This window comes from Anticarsia gemmatalis, chromosome 15, assembly GCF_050436995.1.
Source record: "Anticarsia gemmatalis isolate Benzon Research Colony breed Stoneville strain chromosome 15, ilAntGemm2 primary, whole genome shotgun sequence".
Lineage (NCBI taxonomy): Eukaryota > Metazoa > Arthropoda > Insecta > Lepidoptera > Erebidae > Anticarsia > Anticarsia gemmatalis.
Genome location: NC_134759.1, coordinates 2,824,441 through 2,849,903, shown reverse-complemented (window position 1 = coordinate 2,849,903; position 25,463 = coordinate 2,824,441). Strand labels below are relative to the sequence as shown.

General features: G+C 34.0%; 2 protein-coding genes across 3 annotated transcripts; both read left to right on the top strand.

The window, feature by feature from the left end:
- The first annotated feature begins 636 nt into the window (after nt 1–636).
- Nucleotides 637–25,395, top strand: LOC142978756 (organic cation transporter protein-like). Of its 2 annotated transcripts, XM_076123314.1 has the most exons (7): nt 638–765; nt 881–1,049; nt 19,610–19,832; nt 21,258–21,513; nt 21,863–22,516; nt 24,212–24,393; nt 24,928–25,395. In XM_076123314.1, exons 2-7 carry the CDS (start codon nt 886–888, stop codon nt 25,090–25,092), a joined length of 1,644 nt encoding a protein of 547 aa, XP_075979429.1. In that variant the 5' UTR covers nt 638–765; nt 881–885; the 3' UTR covers nt 25,093–25,395. The 2 variants fall into 2 exon arrangements, with proteins under 2 accessions (XP_075979428.1, XP_075979429.1); XM_076123313.1 differs by having other exon boundaries at nt 637–1,049.
- On the top strand, nt 2,736–6,517 carry LOC142978978 (uncharacterized). The gene is made up of 2 exons (XM_076123639.1): nt 2,736–3,053; nt 3,796–6,517. The coding sequence occupies exon 2, from the start codon at nt 3,828–3,830 to the stop codon at nt 5,706–5,708; it is 1,881 nt and encodes a 626-aa protein (XP_075979754.1). The 5' UTR covers nt 2,736–3,053; nt 3,796–3,827; the 3' UTR covers nt 5,709–6,517.
- Nucleotides 25,396–25,463: the final 68 nt, after the last annotated feature.

Genomic DNA, 25,463 nt, shown 5'->3' with positions numbered 1-25,463 from the left:
AATTTGATTTAATTTGCATACATAATATTTTGTATCGGATTAATATTTATCTGGACAAATCTTTGTGTGATGAGCGCGAGTATTTGTTCTGAGCCTGGTTGTAAATGTATGTATTTAGAAGTATATAAGTATGTTTATCACTTATTGGGTTATAGTACAAGCTCTGCTTAATTTTGAATCAAATGACCGTGTGTGAGTTGTCCAATAATATTTATTTATTTAATATCAGAAGTATTTGTCCTATTACTGGTAATTTAGTTTTGATTACGTGTTTTATCAGCCAAGTCTTGATAAACAGTGACGAAAATAACGCGCTTAATCAAGTGCGCTCGAAATAAAACAAAGAGTTACGCAATTTTATATTTAGGACGCTCAAATGCATTGACCTAGAGATTAGTTCCCAAATTCCCGCGTTCATTAAAATAACAAATAACCCTATTAATAATACTATACTACAATATTACAACACCAGTTGTAAAAATTCAAACACTGTTCAAACAGTCACGATAACATACATCTATCTCGCTTATTCATACGTGATAAAGTAAGTCACCGTCTCGCTTTGTCAAATCACATTGCTATCTTTCCGTGGAACTCTCTTTAGCCGGTATTTCTTGTTTATTTTTGATTCAGACGCATACAAGTTTAGACATCTGCCGCGACTACTCGTACGGGAGTAATTAAATACAAACCTTTTCGCGATGTATACCATAAAGCGTCCAGTTATGCGCATGCGTGCGTAACTGTCAAATAAACACGTCAAACGTGAGTGTTAGTGGAAGCGTGCACAAAATACATATTTTTATAAATTAAAATATTAATTATTAGCTTTCTAGTGTTATTGAAAGTGTTCTGAATAAGGCTGATAGTTTTATTGTAGTTAAAATGTCTAAAGACAACACGGCTATTGGGTTGGACGCGATTCTGAAGGAGCTTGGACCTTTCGGCACGTATAATATTGTAAACTATGCTTTGCTGTTATTCCCGTGCTTTTTGGCGGGAATGTATGGTTCTGTGTTCGTGTTTGAAGCCGCGGACATTGATTACAGGTGAGTCTTAAAATATAATTAAAGGGTTATTTTTGAACCGATAAAATTATTTACGAATTTAGTTTCGAAAGAAGCGTTTGATGCCATAAATGATACTTGTTATGTTCGGATCAAATAATGAATCGTCATTATATTTGTGTAAATCCAGTTTTTGGGGTTATATTTTCGATTATGACGAACCCGGCAATCACGCCACCCCACGATCACGCGATGGAAGCCCGCGCATGCGTACAATGGCCCAAAAAATAGGGATGCTGCAAGGCCGTCAGTTGGGGCCCGAAATATTTTTTTAAAGTGTGGTCTATGAAACTGATATCATAATTTACAAAATTGTAATCGCGCGTATACATACTTTAGTATCTGTTTATTAGCTTAGCTGCCAGTAATTGCTTTTTTTTTTTTTATTTTCGCGGTCTCCAAAAAACATAAAGTTGTCTAGATAACGAGACTTTAAATAAATATTTAAGTATGGATTTTGCCTGCTACGCTGTATATTGTTTTTTGTGTTTACGTCCCTATAACACACAATACAGCCCAGAAAAAGTACTAAAATAAATACTTTAATTCCTAATAATTTCATTTGTTTAATTATAGCGCCAAATTACACAACATCTTAGATTAATCAGTTATTTTTATCTTCAGTATCATATAAAAATAAGCCATAAAACAAAGAAAAATAATGATCGTTTTAAACAAACAATAAAATGTTATAAATACAGTACTTTGTGTGTAAATTATGTTTCACGTGTTTTCAGATATCACGTGTAGGTTTAAAAGAACGTTTTTAGTTAATAATAAGTAACTTTGTATCGACCTATGGCAGTTTTATTCTGGGCTTGTAAAACGTAAACATTATTGTACAGTCAAAAGCAACAGAATGTTAACATTGACGCATATTATGCAGCATTTTTACCAACAATAGATTAAAATTACGATTGGTTTCTCACTAAAAAATATTCTTACAGTCGCTGTGTACAAATTAGTGACCAATAGAAAAAAGAATATTAGTATTTTCATACAAAAAGGTCTATTAAATACGTGACAGTGTTTACTTATTTTTGCTTTTAACCGACTTCAAGAAAAAGGAGGAGGTCCTCAAATCGACTATATGTTTATTTTTTTCTGTTTGTTACTGTATTGTAAAAACTGCAAAAATACTTAGTTTTAACGAACTCAGATGTACGTGTTGTGAGTTGTTTTTAGGTTTTGAGAGTTTCAAAAGTCCAAAGATCTATATTGAAAATGATAATGATTGATTTAAAATGAATTAACGAACATCATAAAACATTCATGTTTTGTGATGTTCGTTAATTCATTTTAATCAAATTTTCGCCTCTGACATTCAGATACAATAATTGTGGAGTAATATTATATTGATACAGATAAATACTGACAGACAAACGACAATTTTAGACAATGCTAACTAAGGCTTAAGAGAACTGGCGTGTAATACATATATCGAGAACATTTAAATATTTTTTCAGGAAGTCCCTGTCATTTCTACCTCAGAAATTAGGTACCTGAAATATCTTGCCTGTCTGTAAAAGTACCGAAAACAATTGACAAATTGAATAATATTTAGTTCAATATTGCGCTGGAACAGGAAACTTGCTTGTTGAGGAAATTAAACATGCAATAAATACCAAAACGAGTTAATGTCTGAATACAAATGCAGTTACCGTAAAATGGGGTGATTAGATATCGTGGGGTGAATAGAGAAATGTCCGGCACTTTGATATTGCTTACTCTAATTTGTTACTAGCTTTATATAGAATATTTTTCTCTATGATTTATTACACAGCAACATTTTTTCTTTAGGCTTGGCACACACAAATTTATGTCAAGTTGAAATGTCATAGAAAAAAAAGCGGTTAAAGTTAAGGTGTGCAATCAAGCAATATTTGCTGTGTAGAACTTTTGGCTAAATAGCAAATTCTCGGTTAATATACCCTGTAAGTGTGTGTAATTGGATACATACATTACTTATCTTTAAGAAAAACAAAGGTAAGTTCGTATTTGATTATTTAATATTCTCATTTCTAGCAAATTCAAAATGTTAGCTTTTTTGATCTTATTTGAGGTGAATAGATACGGGAAGGAGGTTAATAGATACGCCTTTAGGGTCAATAGATACGCCATTGGAGGTGAATAGATACGGATGAGAGGTTAATAGATACGGGTGGGAGGTCAATAGAAACATGATTTTTAGGGTTGTCAATCGAGGCATGGTTTGTCAAAGCACGTACATATTTGTATAGGTACCTACTACCTAATAATTTTAAGTGCAACACACAGGTGTTGAACTTAAAATTATTAGGTGCATGGCTACAGAGCCATTAAATATTTTTATATTTTAAAATAGAATGGGATATTTTACCGATGATGATGATGATGATGATGATTATATTTTGCCGTAATAGCTGAAGTTAATTATTATTTAGATTTATATTGGTATTTATTCGTTAGTGTCGTGGCATAAGCTTGCGCTTGAGTTAGGATCGGACGCGCGGTCTCGGGTCGGGCAGTGTTATTGGGTTCATCCATCAGGCAATTCCCGGTAGCACCGCGGAGTCTGATAATATGCTCGCCCCCTATTACGTTGGGACATAAAAACACAGTTGGCGAAATGTGGATGTTTTTAACACCTCCATCTACCACCCTCGTTTTGGGAGTACAGGCATGATATTATGTTATGTTAATTATTTATATTTATTGTTTTTAAATATTTGATAATTATTTTGAATAGGTACGCGAGGGCTACATTGCGGTGCGCCCACCATGCCGAGAATTTACAAGCCAGATCCTCGTGGCAGGAAGTATAGAAGGTACCCCAAAGAACTAATAGAGCAGGCTGTCCGGGAGTACAAGGAAAGTAACGATTCCTTGAGTTGCATCGCGAAAAAATTTGATATGGACAAATCTGTCCTTCACAGACATAGCATTAAAAATATGAAATCACAAGGTGGCCAGACAGTCCTATCTAAAGAGACGGAATTGGAATTCATAAAATATATAAACATATGTGCTGAGTGGGGCTATCCTCTTGAACTATATGACTTGAGGTTATTAGTAAAAAACTATTTAGACAATTTAGGTGTTACAGAAAAAAGGTTTAAAGATAACATGCCTGGATTAGAATTTGCCCGAAGTTTTCTAAAGAGACACAGTGACAAAATAACACAAAGGGTATCGCAGAATATTAAAAGGAATCGGGCTGCTGTTTCAGCCGATGTAATAAAAGACTATTTCGAGCACTTAAAAATATCTATTAAAGACGTTCCGATCGAGAACATCGTCAATTACGACGAAACTAATTTAACGGATGATCCCGGCCGAAAAAAGATTATAGCTAAGAGGGGAACAAAATATCCTGAACGGGTGATGAATCACTCAAAGGCATCAGTATCCATTATGATGGCGTGTACAGCGGTAGGAGAAATTATACCCCCATATGTAGTTTATAAAGCTCAGAACTTATTTGATACGTGGACCAAGTCGGGTCCAAAAGGAGTACGCTATAATAGAAGTCAATCCGGCTGGTTTGATGCCAACATATTCCACGATTGGGTAACCACTATGATTTTTCCATTTTTTGAAAATAAACCAGGCAAAAAGTTACTAATAGGCGACAATCTATCATCCCACCTTTCAATAGAATTAATAAAAAAGTGTAAGGAAAAGGATATCCATTTCATTTTCTTACCTGCGAATTCTACTCACCTTACGCAACCACTCGATGTGGCCTTTTTTCGGCCTATGAAGATAGCGTGGCGAAAAATCATTTTCCAATGGAAGAAAACTGATGGCCGTAATCAATCTTCAATCCCAAAGGGTTGTTTTCCTAGATTACTGGGCAAATTAATGGACGATCTTAAAGAAAATGGTCCAGCTAATGTCATATCTGGCTTTAGGAAAACAGGGATAAATCCTTTGGACCCATCAGAAGTATTAAAAAAATTACCGGATTGGCAAGATCCATCTAAACCAGCCGAAGCTGTTGATACGACAGTATTAAATTTTTTGAAGGAAATGCGATATGGGACTATCAATATAGTAGAACCTAAAAGAAAGAAAAAACTTCAAATTCAGGCAGGGAAAAGTGTTTTATGTTCCAGTGATGAAGAATATATTGAGTCTGACCCAGAATACTTGCCTTGTTCTGTCTTGAGAGAAAACAATGAAAAGCAAAATAAAGAAGTAAACGATATGGTCACTAAAGGCAAGGGAAAAGGAAAAAAAACAAAAGTTAAAAATTACCCACCTGTACTTGAAGATCACCGTGTTCAGCGAGAAGCAAATAGTTCCTACATCAAAACCATCCCGACTATTGAACACACAATATCACTAGACGAAGCTATTCCAAGTTGTTCATTTAACATCAGCCGGTATGATATAAGAACATTGCCTTTAATTTTTGAAGATGACCTAAATGGTATAGGTCATGTTGAAACCATTGTACAAGATGAAAATGAATATCCCAATGAAAAGAAATCGAAAAAGGTTGAAATTATTTCCAATGTGAAAGTTAGTGATGCGGAATTGAAGAAAATACTGTCAAATAAAGATAAGTCAACCGTTTCAAAAAAATGCCCTTCGCGGCGGCCCAGTTACTACAGGTCTGATGATGACATCCTAAAAGATTTGATGGCTTTAGATTAGAGTCGATTGATAATTTACTTGATTTAATAGTTTTCATAATTATTATCCCATAATGATCACTTCGAACTTTCATTTGAGTACTTTCAGTAGGTATAATATTTTAACTTTTTCGTCTTCTTAAGTTTTTCAGTCATAGCATACTTACCACTGATTGCAGTTTATACAATCATTTTACCTTAATGTGAGTTTTATTAATAGGTAGGTATTCAGCTTAGGTTTATAAGTACTATTATTTTATGAGTATTTGTGATTCTTGATCTCATTCTTTACTAAATGTAAACCAAAAACTAATAGATAGTATTTTTAGAATTTAATAGTTTTATGTTATAACTAAAACATTATTTTATTTGTTATTTTTTTATAATCAAACCCTCATTTTACACAGGTGATTTCGCGATAGATATAATGTATCTATCGCGAAATCACCTGTGTAAAAATCACGCGATATCATCGCGATAGATATATATATTTAGCTGGGTTTGCCGTGTACTCTAGGAAAGTTGTGTGCAATATGTACAAATATTGTCTTAATAACACTGATTAAAAATAAAAGTTGATTTTGACAACCCTAGTGTTTTTTCTCTATTCACCCCCCTCCCGTATCTTTTGACCCCTGTTTCCAGGTAAATAGAAAACGCTTACTTTTTCTTAATTTACTAGTTATTGACACGTTTTAATTAATTTTCATCATAAATATTTAGTAAATTGCAACGTGACTCCTGATTTTACAATACTTCAATAATGATTCGCATATAAAATATTTAAGAAAATCGATGTAGAAGTTGAAAATTGTGTCTATCCACCCCATTTTACGGTATCCTTTTATTTTTTGTATTTGAGTATATGTATTACGTATACCGACATTTTACATAACTACATGCATACATAAATCACGTATTTTTCCATGGGGGTATATTTCTTCCACAGAATCAAATTACACAAATATATTTTCTATACTAGTTTCTGTCCATGACTTTGTAGGCACAAAAAGATTTCCTTGGTTAAAAAGTATTATTTATTTTAATCCTAAATCATCTATAAAAAAAATCATCAACTTCCATTCAGTAGTTTTGGTATGATTAAGTAACAAACTTCCGTCCAGACTTAAGATTTTTCACATTTAAAATATTAGTAAAGTACAGTACAGATTGGCCATATCCTCAAGAATAACAAGTCATATTCTTAAATAAACTGTAGCAGCTTCTTTGAATATTAAAGTCAATTGAGATCGCATTCCTGTTGAAAGTGTCAATAAAACTATCAATTGAATTGATTTGGTCTTGCCATTGACCGCTGTTGTTGGGCTGATGATGGAATGCTAAAAAGTTTGGGTCAATTACTAACACGTGCTACAATATTATAGTTATTGACTGAATCATTTATTTTATTGTTGCCATCTCTGAATATCCCTACTCAATTTATTTTTTGTTATAGCACTCAAAAGTCAGGACTTTTGAGTACTATAACAATCATACAGGGTATGACAATATGTATGGATGTGAATGAGGCTAGAGAAGTATGTAACAATCGTACAAAGTGGCGTTCTTTAGTCGACTACCCTTATGGAAAATTCTGCCTACCCCTATAGGAAAAAGTCGTGATATTATGTATGTTTGTAAGTAGAAACAAGTTTGAAAGGAGACAATTAAAAGTCTAAGTTCTGGTTACACGACTCATGGATAACCTATCCAATAGATTTAGTAACAGCAAGTTTATGAAGAAATCTGTCAACACCCCATTTGGTGAACTTACCAATACTTACTCACGAGTGTTGAAACAGATCGTTATTTAATAACAAAATTATAAAAATATAGCCAAGAACATATATTATGTCCAAAATGTGACACAGCACAAAAAAGCCCATTTTGCAAAATTGAATTTTTAATGATGAATTAATTATGCATATTTTGTATTCGTAAAATCAAAAAAGCAAAGTTCAATGTCACGTATTAACATAAAAACAACTTTAAGTTTTTAATCAGTACCCTATTTTAAACATTCAATCGTATTTGTCCGACCGTTGCTATGCCGCCGAACCGAATTATATCACAACCTATTTACCTGGGTTATAACACGATACCATCGGTAACACTGGTTGTCAGACTTTTAAGCTTCATTTTTAATATTTTCACACTATGTAATGTATGTATGTACTAATGTACACACGATAATGGAAAGCATTAGCTAGCCTAAACAAATTATTAAATAACTTGACTGTCGTGAGCTAAAAATACAATTCTATTAATTGTTTCTTTAACACGCATTATCTCATAAAATTGTACAAACCAAGTTAATCTAAAGAATACTCGAAACACAAATATCATAATGAACGTCAAACAAGTATTCTAGCACTATAATACCACTTTTGTTTGTATGTTTGTACAAATAACAATACAACTGAAATCATTGTTAACTTAACATTCATTGTTTTGTACACTCAAATACTTATGTCATATTTGCGTAATTTCAAGGGCAATTTAACATTTACTTTTGTTCGTTTGACATGTATTTCTATTAACTTATTTACAATAGATCCTTTTCAAATGTATGTCCATAATACATTTTTATCGCATTTATTTAATAAGGCTCCGTCTGGGCTTTCTTTCAACTGTGTTGGAGTCGGCTTCCAGTTTTACCGGGTACCAGCATTTTACATAGAGTGACTGCCTATCGGACCTCCACAACCCAGTTACCTGGGTCAAGCTTCTGACTACTGTTTACGCCTGTCAAACATATTTGAATATGACAGCCGTGCCCGACAATTTCCGAAACACGGAGAAACTCGGAATGTATAATATGGTCATCTATCCACAGAACAACCTCGGTAAGCGTAGTTTAACGTAAAGATCGATCAGCGCGGTAGTCGTTAACTATAATTACAAATATATAAACAACAGTAATTGCCTTCAAGACTAAGCCAGTTTATGACTATCGTCAAAAGGTCAGGCGTTACCTTGAGATTTGCGGTATTTCCTGATAACATACCAAGTGCAATATCAATCGTCGAACGCAATAAATCAACATTGATATCAGCAAAAGGACATGGTAATAAGGAAGAATAACAAACATCAAACAGACATACAAGGCGTATTCCGTTACGTAACGATTGCACGACTATAGATAATAAATGTAGGTTGTTTTTTCTTATTGATAAGATTAACTGTATTACTTAGAGAGTATCCTTCATCTCGCCAACAAGCTTGTAGCTTGGCGAGGAGAATACATGTAAAACACTATTATTGTATTATATGAATAAACTAGCTGACCTGGCCTGTTTTGCCATAAAAATTAAATAAAAAAACATTGTCCAGCGGACAAAATTGTGAATCTAAACCAATCTCAGATCCCCTTGAACACACACAAACAATTTCATCAAAATCGGTCCAGTCGTTTATATAATTATAAGATTTGTTACTGCAATAGACAGTAATTGTCAGCATGTTAACAATCAACTACTTGTTGACGGTTATCCGTCAACCAGCCGTTGATAAAAAGGAAGCTTGATCTCCCCTGGTCTTAAATAAGATGTCGGCGCCTCGCAGGAAACTGCTACGTTGAAATGAAAAAAAAAATCCTATATTGTTACAGATCCAGTCAAAGGCTTCTTAGTCGAAATGCTGAAGCCAAGGAACCGTTTTTATTACAAGTTTATGATAGATTCTCGTCTAAGTGAGGTCTAAGCGAAATAGAAAGTGGTTAAGATCCTTTTCTAAATGAATATGTGTGTTTATATATCCGGTCGGGGAAAAAGTCTTTTCGCATTAAAGTATGTATGAACTTGTAATAAAATCTCTTTGGCTTTAAGAATCACAAATGAGTACACGGTTTATTAGGTTTCTTTCAATGAGCTCATGAGGTACCCAAATATCGAGCTTTTTTGTGTAGAGAAAAGATTTTACTACAAGTTCATACATACTATAATGCGAAAAGACTTTTTCCCCGACCTAATATAACGCATACCTTTAACGTTACCACGGGTACAAAAATAATACTAAACGGGCATCTGTAATGTGTCTGGGCAAAAGGTTGCTTAACCCATTGATCGTTTATCGACCGATGAGCGTAATAACCTATGAGCGCTTGTGTAGTAATAAAATTGGCTAATAGTAAACATCGTTCGATTCTATTCGGGTTGCCATTGGTCGGCTGCGTGTGGTGTGATTTACACTGTTACGTTTAAAATAAATAATGTCAAAGTCAGATGAAATGATAAAAGAAAACACTCGTATATCGTATGTTTCATGATATATTTTATTGTAAAATTATTTATATAAAAATTATACTTACTCTTCTGCTAAGAAAAGAACTAAGTATTCCAATTAAATTGTAGTCTAGCTATTTTGGCACCCAAAAATAAAATGTTGGTTTTTCATCTTTCGATCATTATGGATCTTACTTTTGAAAAAATACTTGTAATTTTATGAATTAAATATTCCCTTATTCCAAGTCAAATATTAGATCTAGTCCTAAAGTTGAAACCAAAATAAATTTTGAATTTTGCAATATAGTACATTTACAAACTTGATGTGAATAAAACCTATTTTCTAAGTAAGCTAACTGTCTTGTTTTCCTCAACCGACTGATGGCCACATCTCAATAAAAGACGCAGTTAAAATAGATGCAGTAAAACGTGTTTAAAGACCTTACCTATATGTATTACTTATGTACTTAAAGAGACTCTAGCTAGAAACCATAGAAACCAGCGCGACTTTGCTTATCAAATTTTGAATTAAAAGTAGTTTATCTAATATATAAAATTCTCGCGTCACAGTTTTCGTTACCGTACTCCTCCGAAACGGCTTGACCGATTCTCATGAAACTTTGTGAGCATATTGAGTAGGTCTGAGAATCGGCCAACATTTATTTTTCATGCCCCTAAACGACACTTTTTTTAAATTTTTATGGCAAAACAACGTTTGCCGGGTCAGCTAGTTTTCTATAAATATGAATCGTGTGTAAAATTCATCCTTACACGAGACTAGTTCCCCCAGTCTATCAGTGTGGTCTTTTGTTGAAAATAGCATATTTCTTTCTCTGGGATAAAGTTTATCAACTCGCTATATTTTACCCAAATTGGTTTAGCAGTTTTGACATAAGAGACACACAAACAAATACTCTTTCATATTAAAAAAAATATAATGATGTATCTATTAATAATTCATTCTAAATAATATAGTTGTTGTTAGTAAAGGATCCTTCGATGTAAATAACTAATGTGTAACTTTGTTGCAATGTTAATACATATGACATAACAAATAATTACTTAGATAATGTAACAAGAATAATATTTTGATAACGATTCTGCACCACTTACGCCCGGTTTCTGAGTACATTTAGCGATAGTTTATCTATTCAATAGCGTTTTTTATATGAGTTTAAACGCTATTGAATAGATAAACTACCGCTAAATGTACTCAGAAACCGGGGGTTAGGAGCATTTATTAAGAACACAAGAAATATCATACAGCAAAGAATGAAAATGATTATAACTATACGCAAAAGACTGTCCCATTTCTGGACAAACGTCTCTTTCTGAAAGTATAGAGGTGTTAGGCATTGATACCATCAATCTGCCCAGTATACATATCACGTATCTCTGAAACGTGTGTATTAAAGCATGTATGGAGGACTTAGTCCGGATGCTAGTGCCACGGAACTGTCTGGAAAGTTCCATACATTTTGTATGAAGTTGATTGGTTTCAAGTCCCTGATGGGGGATAGGTTTCTAACCCGAAAATGTGTGGGTATCGCTTACAAATTGAGAACTTTGTTTTTTTTTTGTTTTTTTAAAAAAGACAACTCCCGCACTAAGAATTGCTCTTGTGTCGCGGGGACTTTTACAAACATACAAACAACGGACACAAAGCACAACCAGACCCGAAACAATTATTTGTGGATCGCACAAATAATTGTCCCGTGTGGGAATCGAACCCACGACCTCCCGTTGCAGTGGTATCGGCGTGGCGACCTAAACCACTGCGCCACAGAGGCAGTCGGAACTAGCTGATCCGATAGAGTTTGCAAGTCTGCATACGTTCAAAGTGGTCTAACGTTGGTCCATTTTCAGCTAGTTTAGGGATTTTTTTATCACACATCTTTTCAAACCATCATTTTCCTTTTTTTTTCAACATATCTCTGCAAACGTGAAGGACAGGCAGACCTTTGCATTCATTACATTAGTAGAATGTGTATATTTAAATGGATCACCATTTATTTTATAGTGTTTGGTTACCAGTCTTTAATCAATACTAAAAACTGTATATTCATAGAAACTAAAATTGTTATAGCCACTTGCCAAATAAAATTTGGCACCAAGATATATTTCACAGATTATTTTACTGACAACGCGCAAGTTCACCTTTTAAGGTCGATAATCTTTTTGTTATTTGTATATTTTCGTAATTTTAAACTTGTGTTCAATTATAGGACAATATTTTTGGAACATTCTCCTTTACAATGACATCTACCTTTAAAGGGACGATTCACATTTGACAGAAGATGCGTCGGGCGTAGCCTAAATAGTATGGGATTCGCAACGACGCACGCATCATCGGTTGAGTGTGAACGGTCAAGTGATTTCTATACATTTGTCTATTCTGGCGATACGCGACGTATGTTTCGTCAGATATGAATCTTCCCTGAGTCCTCCGGCCATCAGACCATAATCTTAACAAAAAATTGGATAAAGGATATACTCCTATTAAATTCACAGCTTTCACGCCGAGCTACTATGACTTTACCGGTTGTCTTCACATTGGCTCTTATTTAAACACCACACTATTTCGCCTCCAAACGGTCGATAGGCAAATTCTAAAAAGGCACATATCACATAACAAAGACATAAGACATAATACCTTTCTAGTTTGTAAATCAGTACCCAAGAGCTACGTGACGTAATACCAGACGTCTATAATCCTTAAGTCACCACTTACGATAAGGACGCAGCATTAGACTAAGTGTAACATACTGACAACACAGTGACAGCCCTTGAAACCCTACTCCAATTAATTACTAGGATATTCTGCTAATACTACTAATACTAGGCAATTACAACCAATATATCAAGATGAACAGAACATTGTATCACACTTTGACAATCATAATTGATGATTTTAGTTGACTTTTCTATCTCCACTCGCTCGACTCTATCCGGTCGATTTTGAAAAACAAGAAGTAGATATTTGATCCCGGGATTTCAACTATATTCCTGCAAAATTTCATCCAAATCGCTTTTGTAGTTTAGCAGTGAAAGCAGTTATTTTTTCAGACATATGAAGGCAAGGCAATGGACTTATTACTTCTTAGAATTTGGCAAAAATTGTAGAGTTAAAGTTACATCAAACATTTTCGCAATAGCACAGAACAAGTTATCTGAAATTTAATTATATACCTAAATAAAATGCCTGCATTTGGCACACCATTTCTTAACAAAATACTGCTTGTAATAAATTATCAATTGACCATAAAATTCTATACCAAAATGCATTCCTTATCTTCATCGCTACATCCATTTTCATTTCAAATTGCCATCATATTACTAATATACGTACCAAACGCTTCGTCTTGGAGGCGAATCGTCAAGGCATGTTGATCCAAAGCCTGAGCATGTACAGCTCCAGCATCCGATGCACATTTACATATATTTGCATGTCTGAAATCATTCCTGTCTGCTTTGCCGTTCCGTGTCACTTGCCTATTCTCGCAATGCTCATTTGGCTTTGACTCATTTGAAATAACTTTGCATTTTGCTGCATAATTTTGTCATCGGTTTGACGAGGTTATTAGGTAAAATGCAGTTCTTGTTTCTATTGGTATTAAATGCAATTGTATCCTTCAATGATAATAACCTGACGATAATCTGAAGGTCTTGAAATATTTATGTAGAAAATAGTCTCTCGTTGAGTGGAATTCAAAATGGAAATGGTCTGAAAATTATCAAAAAACATTGACTAGGTACTTATGAAGTTTCGGGCCTCTGTGGTTTTATGTAGAATTCTTGAATGTTGAAGACCATTAACCATCAAGTACCTAACATCAAACAAATCCGAATTCTACGTTCTGGAATCTATAGAAACTAATTACTCTAACAAAGTGCATATAAATCAATTTTATAATTTAGCCATAAAAATGACACACTTGACTTAAATTGCTGAAAAAAAACTAAACTAAACCGTATTATTTTCTGTATTTTTTTTTTGTCTATTAATAAACCTTATCAATGAAATCAATCTAGAATACACAATGCTACAATAATGATTGTATAGTTTGATTGATGACCGCTAAACCGACGTAATTATTACATGAATGAATGATCACTGTAAATTGATTGTGTATTATCTTCTTTCACTTTTTCCTTCGTTATTTAGCTTTTGACCGGAACGAAAGATCTCCCGCAGTAGATTTCGTTTGCATAGAAAGGTAAAGGGATAAAAAGTAGCCAACAAATTAATCTAGGTTTTGACCCACCTTTATGCCAAATTCAATGCAGTAGTTTTTGCGTAAAAAAGTATCAACAATCTTATACCCATACATAAAACCTTATGTGTGGGTGTGTGTGTGTGTGTGTGAATGTTCGTTTTCTTTCTTTTTTGGAGCATAATGTCATAAAAAGCAAGTTTTTTTATAGTTGGTGCAAATGTTAAAGACCGTTATAATCATCTTCCAAGATTGATACATACTTTATTTTTTTGCGATGCAATCCTGTTGAACTTGTATATATTTATCCTAACGGGATCCTTGTGGCATACTACTTGAGAACCATTCATAACCAGTTGTGTGCATCGGTTAAACGATCAGTAGCAAGCAAAGTTTGACGCGGATACTCCGTAGATAAATGACTTACCCTCGAATTCTGAGGTACTTTTAGCGGTAGTTTATCTATTCAATAGCGTTTTTTTATATGAGTTTAAACGCTATTGAATAAATTTTAAAAGAGAACGCCACTGTGTACCATTTTAATAAACTACATTATATAATTATTACATCCTCATCCATACATCTCAATATTATAATGCAACGGGTCTTCAACTGCGATTGAGAATTAAAGGTTAGGATATACCTTAATTGTTTACCCGACGTTACATCTTGTCATACAGGACTAGCGATTACGAACTCTCGTTAGTATTCATTAATATTTTGATTATAAAATTACTAAAATAGAATAAAACTTTACACACACCTACGAAATTTGGGTTTTTTTATTAACCTGTACTGTCCCATTGTTGGGCAAAGGTCTCCCCAAAATCTACCACCGGTTTCTGTCATTGGCTATCTCCCGCCAATCCTCCAGATACGGGTCTAACCCCTGATTTCTGAGGTACATTTAGCGGTAGTTTATCTATTCAATAGTGTCGAAACTCATACAAAAAAGACGCGATTGAATAGATAAACTACCGTTAATCTACCTCAGAAACCGGGGGTAAGTCATCGCACCAACGTTTTCGTGAGTTTTAATATGACAAAATTAAACTAACCTAAAATAACATGAACCAGTATGAAATATTCTCGTATGTAAATGTTCATCAGAACATTAGTTGAGATTAGAGCCAGCAGACCGGGCTTATACGGATTTGTCCCAGTTGTGAAGCCTCTCGACTTACCCAGTTTAGTTCGCAACTTACATAGCTGGTGTTTGCACACGGAAAACTGTTACAGTTTTCAATTTAATTTTGTTCAACGAAATATTTTTGATACTTTAGATATTTTAGTTTTGTGATTATTGTTATATGGCGAATAACCATTGTATATCGTGTTTGAATGAATGATTTGAATGTTAAATTGTAAAACAATACAACCAAAAATATTAAGTTATCGCTTAATTACAGAAATTATCACTGTGTATTTGAACTAAAATAATTAAAATGCAATCAAAAATAGTCAGTCAAAACAAAACGCTATCTAATTAAAAAACAAATAAATTACCAATTTAAAAATATAATTTTAGAAAAACAGGTGCCGGCAGCACCCAAGCTACATTTAATAGGTCAGTATTGTTGAACTGCTTCCATAGAAAGCTATTTAATTCTTTTTATTTTTTTCTGAAATTAAAATCTCTACAGACAACTGATTATTACTGAAAAAATGGAAAAAGAAAAGTGGTTTTGAAAAAAACCGTTTACTGACCATGGCATAAATAGTAGCATTCTTTGACCTAAAGACACTACAAAACCTCCGAATAAGTAAAGACCTTATACTAAAAAACTAATGTAGGTACGTAAATATTACAACAATTACTTGAAAAACACACAAACTTACATTATTCCTTGCAGTCTACATGAAAACTGTTTATTGCATCAAATAATTAGTTCGATAAATACGATACGAGTTTTGTCACGGAACTAGATGTAGGTCAACGTACGGTTATCAGTCGCGTGAACATCACACTACACCTCGCACGATCACGACCTTCACTTATCAGTTATCTTTATATAACACTAACTAGCTGACCCGCGCAACTTCGCTTGCGTCACATAAGAGAGAATGGGTCAGAATTTTCCACGTTTTTAATGATATAAAATATGCTTTTTTTTCACGGAAAATATTCTCAAAATTATTTATATCTCTTAATATAACGAAATCGCGCTAAGGCATATCCGCCATTAAAACAGTTGCCATGACAACGGAATTTTGTTAATTCAATGTCATTATAATATTGAATATTCGCGACTTCGTTCGCCACCCGAATTTTCCCGGGAAATGCGTCATTTTCCCGGGGTAAAAAGTAGCCTATGTCCTTTCTCGGGTGTCAAAATATCTCTATACCAAATTTCATGCAAATTGGTTCAGTAGTTTAGGCGTGATTGAGTAGCAGACAGACAGACAGACAGAGTTACTTTCGCATTTATAATATTAGTATAGATATACAAATATTGCCAAATAAATGTATTTATGTTAGTCTGTTTTTTGACCCCAAACGGCTGAACGATTTTTGAGTTTTGTCCCTTGAAATTACAGTTTATTTTTACAAACGTTATTAATACTGAAATTGAGTAATCGACAATAGATCGACTTCAATTTTGAACGTTTGAATTTTTTATGTAGATTTTAATACAGATTCCGTATCTTATGATTTCATTTTTTTAACGGAATATTGGTTAGGCAATTTTGGTTTAAGTTTGTGTTAAATTCTCACATTAGTTACATAGTGACATCAGTTTGGTTAACTCACGTTAGCTTCTGAGGTTAGTTATAATTTATAAACGTTATTTAACACGACGAAAAACAACAACTTTACACAGACAAAGCTGCGAGCAAACAGGTTGTCTTTGATAATAAAATCATATTTTGTTTACGAAATATTCTGCACGTGTTTTTAGTTACAGTATCTGTCGTACGATTTTTGTTTTGTTCAATGAATTGATATTAGTTAAGACTGCCTTGTTTAATTTTAGATTTTAGGTAATTAACGTTCTTTGTTTCTGCTCTTTAATAGATTATTTATTGTTTTTCTGGTTTGCGTTTTTAATTGTATAATGTCGCTTTGTGGTATTAAAGTTGCACAACATTTTATACAAATCGGTTCAGTAATGGGCGAAGAAAAGACAGATAGACAAAGTTACTTACGCAATTATCTATTCTAATCTATACTAATATTATAAAGCTGAAGAGTTTGTTTGTTTGAACGCGCTAATCTCAGGAACTGGTCCGATTTAAAAAATTCTTTCAGTGTTAGATAGTCCATTTATCGAGGAAGGTTATAGGCTATATATCATCACGCTACTACCAACTTGAACAGAGTACCAGCGAAAAATGTTACAAAAACTGAGAAAATTTTGACCCATTCTCTCTTATGTGACGCAAGCGAGGTTGCGCGGGTCAGCTAGTGTCTGATATTAGTATGGATTTTTACAGTCGCTTTTTAGCTTTGCAAAAAAATACAAAAAAGTATCAAAAACATTTAGTCCATGTAAACTTGTAACGCGGTACAAGGGTCACAACTTGCACCACTCGAGATGCTATCACACGCACGCGGCGGTACCGCGCGATCAATCACTCACACTGACTGATATTAATTATCATTACGTCTATCAAATATCAACACATCGACACGTCTTATATTTACTCACGATGTTCGATAGTTATTTGTAAAAATATAAGGATTGATATGATTAGATACTATTGACAAGGAGAAATATAATAAAACAAGAACAGCCATGGATAAAATTGTGTGCAGTGATTTCTTGGTGCTTTCTTTTTATTTGTTTTGAGATTACACATCAAATTCAATTAGTTAAGCCATTATTACTTGAAGAGATTTAATCTTATAAACAAAATTATGTTCGAGTAATGACTTTTCTGTCAAAAGAATTTACGGCCTTTCTCTATAATAATATAACCCGTGTAGTGTCAAGAAAGAGTCCTACCACAGATTAGGCTAATTACTAGACAACTTTAGTTTATTCCTTACTAACGTTTAGTTACTGAGAACAGCTGTTTAATTTCAATACAACTCTATATTTACTGTGACTGAGTAGGGCGTGTCTTATTTAAATAGTAATTCATTAAGAGTAGAACACATTAGCGTTGCTTCACATCGTATCTCATCAGCACTAGCCCTGCGTTACACTAACCCACATACAGATATAACTAAAGAAACCCGGTTGCTTCTGCTATGTTAATCAGTTCGTTTGTTTAGGAATTAAGCAAGAACTACTGGACGAGTTTGCATTGGACTATCACAATTTTATGGTTGCGACTGGCAAATTGAAATATTTTTTCTTGTAAAAGTACTATTATTTCAACAATTAGGGCATGTTGGGCTAGATACCCTACATACCCAGCCCTAAATCTTTTAGCCTTAGATTTACCCTTAAGTCGTGGTGAAATATTTTGTACAAATATGTGTTATCTTTCTAAATTTCAGGGTAAGACTGGTACTCTCTTTTAGACAATAAACAGTATCACAATGCGCAAAAAAGCTCGTCCCAGCCAGATGACAGTGATGGGTTAAATATATTATGATTAGAGTTCGCAAATATAGGCAGACAATCGCCCAACAAAAAAGGCCCTAAAAGTCAAGTCCCTCTATAATAATAAGATAATTTTTAAATTCAATAAATAAGTATTTATAGATCACCAAATAGAAAAAAAACTTGTAAACTCGTAGGCGGGACAAGTAAATACCTAGGCAAAAACTATATTTAGTCAAATCCGCTTTCAAAGATCAAAGATCATCATCATTGACGTAAAAAGAGGTGGAACCGTATTCGTAGGCTTGTCTTAATTAGTAGATAACCTCTTGATAAAGTTACAACACTAGCACGGCACGCGAACATCATTATCTGGGCTTGTGCCGAAATTATCTTTAATATACTCGTATGATATTAATACATGACCTAATATTTTTAACAGAAAAATATATTTATTTTTAACGATAAGAGTAATGAGCATCTGCTATATGATTACAATATTGATAAAAGGATTAATGTGTAGTTTTGTGAAAGTAGTTTTTTAATTAAGAAACCTATAAGGTTTGTAAGCGGCAAATTAACTAAGACCTACAGCAGTGGCTACACTTATTCTATTGGCAAAAAGACAACGATCGTAATGAAATATTGCAATTCCTACGAGTTCCTTCTTAAGCCCTAACTTATTCTTATGGGATTCTCTTGCCCCAGCTATGGCGCAGTAACAAATTAAAGCCCGGTTTTTTAGTACGTTTAGCGATAGTTTATCTATTAAATAGCATTTTTCTATATGAGTTAAAACGCTATTGAATAGATAAACTACCTCTTAATGTACCTCAGAAACTGGGGGATAATTGTATTTGGGAAGGAGAAACATAGACTGGATTGCGTTTTGACACTGTTATAATATTATACGACGAATATGAATCACACAATATCTGCAAAACTAAATAAAAATGCGATTTAAAACCAAACTAAGCGAAATATTTGTTTCAGATGCCAAATCAGTGAATGTGAAAGTCTGAACGAGAGTATATGGCTGCATCACGCGATACCGAAGGAGAAGACTGGTCTGTCCAAGTGTTTCCGACATAGTTTCAATGAAAACTTTACGATAAGTAACGAAACGTGTGGGGTTTATGATTTGAATGATACTTTCACTAGCGCGCATGAGAAATGCGCTTCTTATGTTTATTATGGAAATTCTGCGGTTAGAGATGTAAGTATTTAAAGTGGTTTTACTAAATTGATGCATTTGTAGTCGCAAGTTCGACTCCCGGTTTTTATTCCTGTGTCGAATTTTATTGCAACATTATCTTCATAGCAGGACCAACCAAGGGTAAAGTCACACCTCTGCTAGCACCATTAGGTAATATAGGCGTAGTGATATAGCAACACCCATAAATACCACGCTCTACTGTCATATTTCTTTATATAACACTAGCGATCCATCCCGAATTCACCCGGCGTACACAATTATTTTACAAAAAACCTTTAAACTTTTGCACACAGGATTCCCTCTTTAATCACCCTATCTATTAAAAAAAACCTCATCCAAATCTTTTGCGCAGTTTTAAAGATCTCAGCATAAAAACATAGGGACAGACGCGAGAAGCGACTCTGCTTTATACTGTAGGAAGTCCATCTAGAGCACCCGTTCGAATTGCACCTAGCCTTGTCCACGAAGAAAATCTGTCAACTTGTAATATATTGTTGGGTGCCCTTCGTAGACAAGGTGCTATTAGAATGGGTGCTCTAAATGGACTACCTCGTATGGTGAAGCCAATCAATAAAAACAAATAACAATCATTCACGAACAATGTACAGATACAAATTGTTGCCAACTGCATACAAACCCCAGTTACACAACATGTAAACATTTACCCTGCACAGGACCCGACTCCTGACAGTCAGTTATCATGTCAATTGACCGATAATGTCAGCTGTCACTCATTTATCATAATTTTATTTACATTGAACACGCGCGCACTAATGGCTTCAACGCATTGACAATCGCGACCATAATGGATTTGATGCACTGAGTTGATTTGACTTTAATTGTATTGTGATTTACTTATCGAAATATGTAGCGAATGATGAAAAAGATTTTGTTGTATTGTTTTCTGTACAATGTTTTTTAAACATATTAGAGAACAATATGTTTTTGTTGTTCCATGAAGATTTACGTAGGAATTGTTTGCAATGGTTAACACCGTTATCACTGATAAAAGAATACAGAAATTGGATGCTAGTTAAATTATTTGTTATTTTCGCTTATCGATAAATGTGCTAGAATAGAGCTAAAATCTGTAGAAACAGTTCCACGATGTTCTACCACTATCGACTACCGACAACCGGCTAGCTATCGATAAATGTTGTATGACCATCGGTTCAGCGCCTCTAGCGAACGTCGTAGAAACTATTTTGCCAATACATTTTAAAGGACAAACTCTCAATACTTGACGATTCTAATTGTAGAAAATCGTCCTACAGATATATTAACAGGTAGTATAATATACAATTTGGCCCCAAACTAATTCTATAAGTTCTTGAACTTAGTGAATGCATAGAACCAACGACATTATTGCCAATAGTATGCTCGACAAATCTGCAATCAAATATCTCACAATATTCTTTGTTTCAGTTCGATCTCGGCTGCCAAAATTGGAAGAGGACTCTCATCGGTACAATCCACAACTCTGGTCTCTTTCTATCATTGCCTCTCACTGGTTACGTGTCGGACAGATTCGGGAGGAAAGTAGCGTTGTCTATAGCAGCTCTCATGAACTCCATATTTGGATTCATTAGATCGTTCTCTACTAATTATTACATGATGGTTGTGCTCGAATTTATGGAGGCCGGCTTTGGGGCTGGTGCTTATACTACTGCTTTTGTTTTAGGTAAGAATATGAGGTAAACTATTTTATTTATTAAACATTGTAATTATGGTCCATGTATTCAAGTCTTTTTTAAGAAATCAAAAAAAGATATACTGGACAAGTGCATTCTTATATTATGGTCCGGTACCATAGGTTTCAAAACCCAATAAAATTCCTGTGGTCCTTACACACACGCATGACTGTTAAATTAGCAACTATCGGACGGATATCACGGATCTATTGCTGGACATGAGTTTACTGCCAGGATGAGTGAGAGACTGGGCCTTAAAGTCCAGGGTTACGAGTATATTAGAATATAATTTTAGTTTCAGAAATCACTAATGCTATAATTAAACCTTTTTTCTTCCAGCTATGGAGCTCGTAGGTCCAAAAGGCAGAGTATTCGGAAACACACTCATAAACGTAGTATTCGTGTTTGGACTGATGACATTATCAGGCCTGTCTTGGTTGCTCAAAGATTGGCGAACTCTCCTCAGAGTGATCTACGCTCCATCTTGTTTAATTTTCTCATATTTATGGATATTGAACGAAAGCGTGAGATGGCTTATAAGCAAAGGGCGGCATGAAGAAGCGCTGGTTATTCTCAGAAAAGCAGCCAAAATGAATAAAGTAGAATTATCAGAACCGGGTTTAGCTCCGTTATGTGAGTTGGAGAAAGACAAGCCAAGAGAAGACAAAGAAGATAAAGAAGAAGGAGAGAACAAAGCAGAAGAGAAACCTTCAATATTCTTCCAAGTGATTAGATCTAGTATTATTAGGAGAAGACTGGTCACGTGCTCATTTCTATGGATCACCTGCACATTTGTTTACTACGGGCTGTCCATAAACTCAGTTTCCTTGGCTGGGAATATGTATGTTAATTTTATGCTGGTAGCCTTTATTGAGATTCCGGCGAATTTCTGCTGCCTCTTTGTCCTGGATCGATTTGGAAGGAAGAGAGTGATGATTATCACTTATGTGCTGAGCGCATTGTTATGTATCAGCTTGTCGTTCTTGCCAAAAGGTAAGCTATACAATACAACTTACGTACTTTAACATAAAATATGTGCATAAGTGTTGAACTAAGTAGTTGAAAAAGTATATTTTATCGTTGATTCGTGCAATCAATGTGAATTAAGAATATATACATTAATATGTCTTAAAGTATTTTTCTATAATAAATTGCAATGATAGGTATCGTAAAAACTGTGACGAATCTATATTAAATACCCCTGGACTTTATTATAAAAAGCACAATACTTTGATCTTAGAATATTTCACTCAGTATTCCTTTAAGTATTACTTTTATGGATTTTTCCAGTTCACTGTACCAGTAGTCTTTTTAAAAATATAAGTACTTATCTACAAAAGGTAATAAAAAACAAATGTACTGTCTAAACGAGTTGTAGTTGGTATTGACAATTACAAGGTAGACAATCAGACGAACAAACATAATTTGACGAAAACCAAAGTCGAGTTAGATAATCCTGAAACTGTTTATGTTTTGAAGAACTTGTGCCCATTGTTTTTTACTACAGGGTGTTTTAAACCTAAAACACTAATTATAATTATATTTTTAGATAGACAGGGACAAGGTTAAGAGCCTTTGTGGTTAAATGATGATCATGTTTAAGATCAATTAGTGGTCCTTTGGCCCTACAATCAATGAAAAAAGATTTGTTGCATATAGTGTTGCGTATAGTATAGTTAGTCGAAGTTAATTTCAAAATGCCAGTTCAAGAAACCAAATTTTATATTTTGTGTCAGTACCATACAGTATATCCGTCAGTAAAGCTCTTAATGTGTTCAAATCTCAACAATTTCTACTAAATTAAAACGTTTTCAAGACAGAGAAGATACAAAATATTCATAATTCCGTTTTCACACGACATTTTGCCGTCCTAACACCCAAAGTAATGGGAACAAACGTTAACTCGAGTTTTGCGCGAATTTTGCTCCGGCAGTGTTTATTTAGTAATCACTGTTTGTATAACAGCCTAAATTAATGGAATATTCAAGTTAAACCGATTCTGAAGCTTTCGTAGGCGGCAATAGTAAAACATAAATAATTTTCGCGGTTTTAACAAACTTGGCGTTTGATAATCGTTTGTTTTGTCAACATTGCCATGAATAAATGAATCAGAAATTTCGATTTTGAAGAACCAAGGGTGCTTATCGTGATTATCTTTGATTTGTGGTTTCCGACTTTGATTATCTCGTGTTGATTTTGCGACTCGGTTTGAAACATTATTGAAAATTGACTTTAAATCTTCAAAGCTGCCGCTTAATTAAATTTTGGTGAGACTTTTGTCAAAGAGAACCACTTTGAAATTGTTTCTGGAACAAAATTGCAATCGTAATTAATAAATAATTAAAATTTAAATTTGCTTTCGTGGTAGATATAAAAGTTTGCTTTTTGATAGAAAATTTAAAAGAGATATTAATATACACTTGGTATCAAAGAGTTCATTCCTAAAGCTAATAAATAACAATCAAATATGAAAAAAATCTTAATATAAAGTTTTTTTTTCATATTTTACGTAAGTTCATACATACTTTTATGCGAAAAGATTGTTTCTCCGACCTAATATACACATTTTATATTACAAACTTTAAGACATTTGGCATTTTTTCACCCACTTACTTACAACTTAATACGCTTGTCTCATCCAAATACATACTGATTCATAAAATTCTAAAACTTTCATTTCTTCATCAGGTTCGGGCTGGCTGTCCCTAGTCATTTATCTATCAGGGAAGTTCTCCATCACAGTCGCCTACAGCTCTGTCTATATCTACGTGTCAGAAGTCTTCCCCACGAACGTGAGACAGTCGTTGTTAGCGATCTGTTCGTCTACTGGCAGAGTGGGATCTACTTTGGCACCTTTGACGCCTTTGTTGGTAAGTTTTAGTATCCAGTGTTAGATAGCCCATTTCTCGAGAAAGGCTATAGGCTATATATCATCACGCTACGACTTATAGGAGCAGAGAACCCGTAAAAAATGTTACAAAAACGGGGAAAATTTTGACCCATTCTCTCTTATGTTACGCAAACGAAGTTGCGCGGGTCAGCTAGTTTGTTTATAAAATTTCATATTTAATGGTCGTTTTAATCTTAGGGCTACATTTAACTTGTATCTTTTCATCGGTCTTTTGTAAGTCAAGTTACCTTAGAAACTCTGTATATTGCAAGATGTATTATTATCATAAGTATTAAAAGCTGTGATCTCTACTACACTGATGCTATAATTAGTGTTAAATGACAGCTTTACTATATTACATTATCTGGCACGTGTGCTTGAGTGGTAAAAGATCTTACGAGAAAAGCACTAGAAAAATAACATGCCCTTGGTATTTTTTACAGGAACTTAACTGGTAGAAAAGTTGAGATAATTGCATAGTTCATAGTTATAACTAAATTTATATTTTTCTCAGGCATTATACTACGACAACCTGCCGTCAATATTCTTCGGCAGCATGGCCGTCATGGCTGGTCTTCTAGTCTTCACTCTACCAGAAACTCTCAACCAGCCCCTCCCGGACTCCATAGAAGAAGCAGAAAGGTTAAACAGGGAAAAAGTTCAAAAACAAACCGCGTAGCGTTTGAAAGATGGATTTGATAAAAAGTATCGCTGTCCCGCTTTCGCCTAAGCGTTTTTGAAACGTGTGAATGAGAACTGTATATTTTGATGTTTCTTTTGTTGTTATTTGTACAAACTGTACTATGTTGTCTATAGAACAATCAACTTCAAGGTATTTATGGATATTACCAAGATGATTTTTCTAGTAATTTTTTCTTTAATATTTTTGTACGGATGTGATTTTTAATCAATATTTTAACTGTAAATAAATATTAAACGTAACATTCGCGTTCGCTCAAAATAAATTATATTTTTATTTTGTTATCTTGTTTTAATTTCATTATTACAATCTTAGTAAACAGAGTCGAATACACGAACACAAAAAAAAAT